The sequence below is a fragment of the Mastacembelus armatus genome, chromosome 23 (assembly GCF_900324485.2).
Source record: "Mastacembelus armatus chromosome 23, fMasArm1.2, whole genome shotgun sequence".
NCBI classification, from domain to species: domain Eukaryota; kingdom Metazoa; phylum Chordata; class Actinopteri; order Synbranchiformes; family Mastacembelidae; genus Mastacembelus; species Mastacembelus armatus.
This window is the reverse complement of record NC_046655.1, coordinates 13,652,493-13,660,398: the sequence shown is the minus strand read 5'-3', so window position 1 is coordinate 13,660,398 and position 7,906 is coordinate 13,652,493. Positions and strand designations below refer to the sequence as shown.

Here is a 7,906-nt window from a genome sequence, read left to right as displayed (position 1 = left end):
TCCCAGACCTTCACATCGCTCTGGAAAAGTGGCCAACAGTGCGATGCTGGAGCTCTGTTTTAGCACAACATGTCAGGTTTTAAAGGTGAACACTGACATTGCTGTTATGAAGTTACATATGACTAATATCTTTCTCTGTGTTTTCTTCAAAGTTGTACTAGTGGGAGAAAAACCTGAAATAAAAACAATCATATCGTGCTCATCACCAGAAAGACATTTTAATCCATTTGATTCGTGACCAGCAGCAGCAGCTTGATAAAGCAGGGTGAGGTGGGTTCACACTGACAGAACTGACCCTGCTGGGGAAATTTCTCCCACAAACACAGGAATGATGTTTTCAGATGGAGCTGTGGTTCGAGACTAAACCTCACAAATGAATTCAAAGACATGCACAAGCTTAAACTAAAATATTACCGGCAGAGACTGGTCAAACTCAACACTCCAAAACAAAATCGTACAACTTTGCATCAAGAGCGTGAAGGGCTTTGGATTTTTTTTCTTCTGCAACTCCAGAGTCAAGTTTCGGGCTCTACTCTCTGCTGTGGGGTTTTTGTGGTGGTGGAGCTCCTTCCACAGGAGCTGAGCTGGGAACTGACAGCAGCTGGCCGGCATGCATGCGTTCATTGACACGCAGCTGGCAGCCATCCTGCAGCATGCGCAGAGCTATTCTGGCAATGTTGCGTGAATCATCAAGCCCAGAGTGAGGACGACCTTCGTACTTCAGCCCGAGCTTCTCCAACATGGTGCTCAGCTTGGTCTGTGTGCGGGGAACCTGGAGGATGGACAGAAAACACCGGTGAACTGTTGTACAAGGAGCCTTTGACATGTAGTAACTGGAAAATGACAGCCTATAACCATCATCATATAAAACTTATAAAGTGCTTATAAAATATAATGCATTAAACTACAGATTAAACTACCCAAATTCTTTCTGGGGACAGATTTGCCCCAAAGGCTTTTTGCCAGCTGTGACTCTGAGTTCTCTTGTAAAAAAAAAGGTTCACTTGCAAATCTGGTACATGCCGTTAGTCTGAACAATGTAAAAGGCAAACCTTGTAGAAGTTGCCATATGATTTCCGTATGTTTATCCACTTCTTTGCAAACTGAGGGTATCTGATCCGGCTGATACGGCACTGGATGTTGAGGAACTTGCTCATATCCCAAGCCCTAGAGAAGATATACAACAATGGTAAGATAAAGGCTAAAAACACATCCTGAAATAGTACAGAAGTGAAATATCATACCCATCAGTCAGAATGGCGTATTTGTATTTTGTTCCAAGCTCCCTCTCCTGAAGCCAAGCCACGGCTCGCTGAAGAACTGCTGGGAATGGATCAGCTTCATCAACCATTTGCTGCTCAACAGAACGACAAACACTTTTTTAAAAAAAAAAAAAAAAAAGTTTCTTATTATATTACTGTGACACTGATATCACAGGAAAAGTTTTCGATATAAACTGAGTGAAGCCAACCTGTGTTATTCCAGTTAACTTCACACAGAAGTCTGAAAGCTGTGGGTTCAACTCTGGGTTTACATATTCCTGGAAAGTGTCCACCTGCACAACAAATGTGAAAAGTATGTTCATTATTACAAGATTTGCTATTCAATTTATTAAGAAAACTATCTTTAACCAAAAAAAAAAACCCCCAAAACTCACAATTTCTAAGGTGTGTGTGTTGATGAGAACCATAGGAAACTCTATGATTTCATGAAGGAAGTCTGAGGGGTTATCCTCTTCACAGGTTGCTTCAAAATCCACCACACAGATGTAGTCATAGTAGGTGTCAGTGGGTCCTCCCTCAGCTGCAGACTGCATCAGCTTCTGCTTCTTATAATGGCTCTTCAGCCTCTTCTTCATCACATCCTTCACACCTCTTTACATGTAAAGACAGAAGAATTTCATTAAACACTGGAAACTCAGTTTGAATCTCTCCCTAGTCAAATGTAGGTTCACATCACTGCATGTATTTTATACCAGGGGTCACCAACCCTGGTCCTTGAGGTCCACTGCCCTGCTTGTTTTCCCATCTATTCATGCCCTTACCTACTGCTGATTACCTGGATCGTGTGTTCAGCCAATCAGAAGCTGGAATGGCAGGGAAAGTTAGAAAACAAGCATGGCCCTTGGGGATCAGGGTTAAATCGCCATTCCAATTAGTTACCTTGTGTCAAGCTTCAGTTCTGCTAACTTTAGGCGAAGCTCTTCCTTGGTCATCCGGTTGATGTGTCCATTGGCCAAAGCGATCTCTTTGTACACTGGATGACTGTAGTCGCCGCTGGACTGTGATGGGGACACCTGATTAGCACCTTCTCCAGCAGGGCACACCCTGCTGCAAGATTTTTCCTGAAGAGAACCGCTCTCATTAGTACGCGTTATGGAGCACTGTCATCATCAGCTAACTTGTCATCAAATGATAAGATCACACACAGCTTTAATCCAACTAAAATAGAAAAATGTGCCAAAATGTTTTCTATACCTGACGGAAACATACACTATGACCCCTGACAGTGAGGCACGAGCTACATTTTAGCATTTACAGCTGGTTTTGTTTCAACAGAGCACAGGACATATAAACAGGACTGTATATTTAACATGTGGCTGTATATTCAAAGTGTATTAAGTGTTTAATAGCATTAGCTAATAAATAATTGACAGATTTATCAGTTTTTAATTACACACAGCTACCAGTTTAACTGCTCCTCTACTGCAATCTGCAAAGAAGGAGGTCCCTTCTTAAATCATATTCAGGTGTTGATAAAAATTCAAGGTAAATTGTTTGTCGTCCTGCTGAATTTGACTGTTATTATATTTGAAGACTAAAAATGCAAAGCAGGTCAGGACTACACACTTTGGCATCTACAGCAAACCGAGTGCTTTTATAATGAATAGATCTTGACAAATGGTTTTAAATCGTTTCACTTAGACTTAGAAAACCAACATGGATTTAGAAACCAAAACAAAACGTTATCATCGAAGCTGCTACTCACCCCAGACTTCTCATCTTCTCTGGTGTTGGACATCTTCACATTGACGCCCTTGGCATTAATGTTCTCTTTCTGCTCTTCCATTTAACGTGGGAGTAAACCCAGTGTCCTCTGTAGGAAATATCCTAATCGACTGATCGATTTAATTTTGATTTATTTAACGGCAATAACGTTAGCTACACTTGTTAGCATTAGCTAAAATGAGAGCAAACATTACAGTGTGACTTCTAAACTAAAGTTGCTACGTACAATGCGGACCAGTTAAATTAATGTCATATATTTAAAATAAGTCGTAAAAAAAACGTTTTATCCGTGTGTTTAGCCCAAGTATCGTTAGCAGCCTTCCGCAGCAACGGTAAACTTTTTTTAAGGGGGACAGTTATGACGACTTCCGCTTTGCGCCAAAACAACACAGACGCTCGCTAGCGCCCCCCAGGGCTGCGGAGGATTAACATGTAACTTCAACCTGTCAAATACTTATTACGCTCTTAATAAAATATAAAATACGTACATTTTAATTTCTTAATTTGATGCTGCTTTTGCGTTGTTTGCTTAATTTTAAAAGCTATTTTAATACCTTTTTGAATAATTGTTCAAACATTTGCTGTCTGTGTAACAAATGAAAATCATAATAGCACACATGCATGTTATCTAGATCTATGTCGTTATTCATAGTTCTGTGATCTAAAATTAACACCTTAAATAGTTAAAACTGTTTAAATAGTCCAAGCTGTTTATTAAACTCTACTATGATGATCAAATTAGAAGCACTTCTTATATTTGACAGCTAGGTGTCAGTCTACTCTCAGCTTTCTTGCAACCTATTTGTGTAGATAGATAAAATAGGTAACATTACATACACCTTTAGTGTAAATAGAGGACTGGGCGCAGATGTTTGAACCACATCTGGCCTGGTGTCAGGGTGAGCCGTGCCGTTGTGAGGGGAATGAACTGTGGCAGAAACAGAGCAGGGCAAAGGGAAGCAGCAAAACAGTTAATAATGAATCCGTGGCCTGCAAAGCTGGATCAAAGATTCATGAGCCACAAAACAGCCAGATCACGGACAGGTCAGATGAAACATTGACATTACTGTAGATAAAATAAATATTTACTATGTACTTATGTAATAAGTTATTCTGCATAATAAGCACTTTTGTTTACATTTCGACTCGGTATATTTTCCTAGCATTACAATTAAAGAAATTAAGTTTAATTTGCATTATTATTTAACATAAGTGTAGTACGCACATATTTTTAAATTGTGAAGCGTTGCCTTCATCACTGCAAAGCTGGTGGGTGTTTGTCCTTTACACCTATTTTATCTATAAATTCCTTATGCACAGAGTGCTCTGATTTTACAATAATTCAGCCCTGTCCCTACATCACACGTTTGTCTGATGAATAATATGCGGCATAATGGATGGAATAAAAATATGCTAAAACAAACAAAAAAAAAAAATAGAAATACAAAGATTTATTTTCTTATTTGAAGAAAATAATATTATGGAAAACTCATAACCACAAACGCAGAAGAGACAGATCTGAAAATATAGTGTGGACTGAGCTTTGGAGGCAAGACACCTGTCTCCCGAACAGCAGACACAAATCATGTTTGGGCCAATTTGAAAAAGCATCAATGGCAAGAAACAAAAAGAGTCATTTCAGGGTTACTTAGAAAGGCAGGGGTGCCTTCAAAATCTCGACATTTGGCTTCTGAAGTGACACAAACAGAACACAGGTACACAGTAGAAGAAATAAGCTGCATTGAAAAGGCATGAGTCCCATTTCATCCCCCTCATCATCACAGTGACACAGGGTTAGAGATCATGGAGCTACATTGTTCAGTTCCCGCTGTCCAGTCTATTATACGACATTCATGTCATGTCGGAAACACAGTCGTCGTGGTACTGATATGACCACCTCGGCTGCTTGAAGACAGAACGAGGGTCCAGATTTTTCTATGTCACTTAGCTCAACAACATACACTTATTTCAAGTAAAAACAACCAAAACAGGACATTTGAGTTCATAAGTCTTACAATAAAGGCTGGCCAGGGCTCATTTCAGACATCATCTCAAACAAGTCCCTTCCCAGCTGTGCAAGAGTCAAGTGTGAGAAAGCAGAAAGGAATTATTATGAGCAATATGTGACTTACAGCAGGTATCAACAGGTGGGAATCCTTTCAAGTCAGGACTCTGTCAGAACATTGTTACTGTTATCCCAACCGACATGAATGCAGCACATCATTAAAGGCTTCACACACACAAGTTCATTTGCTCTGTGCACCTCATAAAAGGTAGCTCAATAAAATCAGGATATTTAAGTCAAACACATACATTTAGAACATTTTCTCTAATCCTCAGGGAGGAATCACAGACGGGCTCTGCTTCTCTTCTCCTTTCAAACTCTTAGTGCTACTTTCTGGACTGAAAGCAGGTCTCAGAAAGGCCATCTTCACAGTTTACGTGCTAGCTGGTCGATGGTAAAGCTGCAGTCTGGAGCAGAGTAAAAAGACATCAACTTCCAGGTCAAAATACTTTGTTTTTTTAAAATAGCTTTGAGAAGTGCTACCCAAAATTTATAAAACAGATTCTACATGTAGAAAACCCAGAAGCATCAGATTAACATGACAAGAGCCAGTTTATAAGCTTTCCTTTAAGGGAGCAGTTTATAGGAAATGTGCTTACAAGCTTTACTGCTGGGAGCACAGATCCAAACACCTAGCAGCTTAGCTTAGCATAAAGACTGGAAACAGGTGGAAACAGCTGGCCTGGCTCTGTCCTATAGTAACCTGAATAATAAGCATGTTTATGTGACACATACAGAAAGTGAAATATTGAAATGACGTGTTTGGGGAAATAGTTCCACAGATTATGCCAAGAAACAACACAACTTGTCATTTAGACACAGTTTGTTGTACAGATTAAATAAACAAGATGTAAAAAGTCACAGTGAAACCAGAACTCCAAAGTTCTGAAACAAGAAAACTTCATTCAGCACAACTGACATCTGTAACTAAGCTCAGCTGGCGCGCTGTTTCCCCTTTTCCTGTCTTTATGCTAAGCTAAGCTTCTCCTGGCTGCTCAGCATACAGATGTGATAATGGTTTCCATCTTCCTAAACATATTCCCCAAAATGCCGGACTATGTCTTAATAAAACATAAAGACACACACTAGCAGGCATACAGTACAATATAAACCTCACAAACACACGTACAGTTTAAAACAACATGTATCAGGCTTCAAAAACATGAGTCAGACAAGAACATCACATCAATGCAGTTCAGTGAGACACAGTACAAATCAAGCTTCAGGTGAAGGTATCATGTTTGTCACAGCAGGCTGGTGTACAAGGAGGCATACTGGGTTAAAAAAAAAAAATCAAATGGCATACACAACTGCCACTGAGTGTATGTTGTCATGTGTGAGGTGGTCCTATAACAGATGTGCATCCCTTTAATAACATAAAATCATCAGTGTGTTACCACAACCCAATAAAATCCCACTCGCTTATATTTAGACTGGTCTATTGTTGGTGACACCAGAGTCTCCTGAGGACCAGAGTCAATAGTGTGACTGGTATCTGATCAATTCCAGCTGATCTGTCGTCCAATGGTCTGACAGTTCTGAGTGTAGTGATAAACTGTGGTGGCAGCTTTGTGCCATGTTTATGTTTGCACCTACAATATTCACTGTAGAGCTTTGTCACATCTGTTGAGTTGTTTGATATCAGCTTACATCTGTGTGTTGTTTATTAGAATTCCTGTGGCGGTGCAGTCTGGGTAAGGCTCTCAGCCCCTATGTGGATTTGTGTGGACCCCATTTAGACATGCAAAGCATAGAGCCATAAATCAAGTCACTGTGGAGCCCCAAATCACTTTGGAACCAGGGCTGGTGTAAGGCTACATGTAAACTACTCCCCAGCTGTTGTGTTGCTATAACAACACACTTGCAGACCATTACCCAGGATCTAGACAAAGTTTTGTGGTCTTGGTTTGTACTTGGGGTTCAGTGCGGGAGGAGCAATCGTTCCAAAGCGCACTGCAAATGTTCCCAGTTCTTCCACAGCAGCGCTAACACAGACACACCCACGCAGGTGAGCGCCACGTGAAGTCGGCTACGCAGCAGCGGGGCAGTGAACTTGGCCGCCGTGGAAACGCACACCAGGATGACGGTGACGATGGCCAGCATGATGTTGATGCATTTCCCCAGCAGCACCTTGGCGTCAGTGTTTTCCAGCTGAACTGTCTGTTGCTGCTGCTGCTGCAGCTCGAGCTTCGACACACGGGTCTGGCACGACTCCAGGACCTCCTACACACACACACACACACACACATACACACACACACACACACACACACACACACACACACACACACACACACACACACACACAATCACTGTGTTAAATACTGGATCTCTATGAGTCATAGGGGAAGGGCAGTGAAACTGGATTAGATATGATTTGACACTGGCTGCATTAGAAATGAACCTTTTGCGTATCACATTAGAAATGAATGGAGATCCTGAAGGCACCTCACAGGCTCTGGTGTGTGACACACCTGAGAAACAGTTGCATGTAATTTCTTCTCTATCACAGCCTTATCTGTCCTTAAATAAAAGGCTACACACCCAAAATGACAACCAATTACAATAGGACAGGAGTTAAACTTAAACTGTATCATCATTCCCAAAATAGTAGAAATTTAAATGTTATTTAAAGGCCACAGGTGAGTGAGTGTTGCATTATGTAACAGTTTCTATAGACCAACTACCTGTATGTCCCTGGCCCGCTCGTAGGCCTGGTAAGCCACTTTTTCCTCTATACTGGCCAGTTCCTGCTTCAGATTACTGGTCTCATGCTGGTGGAGATCCGTTAGGTCATTTAACTGGTCCTCCAACCGCTCACACCTGAGAGACA

At 41.1% G+C, this 7,906-nt stretch overlaps 2 protein-coding genes across 4 annotated transcripts in view; both read right to left on the bottom strand.

Annotated features, from left to right (window-relative positions):
• Positions 1-508: 508 nt before the first annotated feature.
• Positions 509-3,366, bottom strand: eri1 (exoribonuclease 1). The gene is made up of 7 exons (XM_026326554.2): positions 2,989-3,366; positions 2,163-2,344; positions 1,658-1,874; positions 1,472-1,555; positions 1,245-1,354; positions 1,053-1,167; positions 509-772 (listed from the first exon to the last, which is right to left on the bottom strand). The coding sequence occupies exons 1-7, from the start codon at positions 3,067-3,069 to the stop codon at positions 530-532; spliced, it is 1,032 nt and encodes a 343-aa protein (XP_026182339.1). The 5' UTR covers positions 3,070-3,366; the 3' UTR covers positions 509-529.
• A 1,181-nt stretch (positions 3,367-4,547) lies between these two features.
• Positions 4,548-7,906, bottom strand: part of tmcc3 (transmembrane and coiled-coil domain family 3) — a 34,600-nt gene continuing 31,241 nt past the window's right edge. For all 3 annotated transcript variants that reach the window (XM_026327341.2, XM_026327342.1, XM_026327343.1), the window contains 2 exons: positions 7,761-7,896; positions 4,548-7,296 (listed from right to left, as the gene is read on the bottom strand). In XM_026327341.2, coding sequence (XP_026183126.1) covers positions 6,994-7,296; positions 7,761-7,896 — 439 coding nt within the window. In that variant the 3' untranslated portion in view covers positions 4,548-6,993. The remainder of the gene's footprint in view (positions 7,297-7,760; positions 7,897-7,906) is intronic.

Coding starts and splice junctions, on each gene's coding strand:
- eri1 (XM_026326554.2), bottom strand. CDS start 3,069: ATGGAAGAGCAGAAAGAGAACATTAATGCCAAGGGCGTCAATGTGAAG. Junction 1,556..1,657: donor ACACACACACCTTAGAAATT/GTGAGTTTTGGG, acceptor TTTGTTGTGCAG/GTGGACACTTTCCAGGAATA. Junction 773..1,052: donor CATATGGCAACTTCTACAAG/GTTTGCCTTTTA, acceptor TCCATCCTCCAG/GTTCCCCGCACACAGACCAA.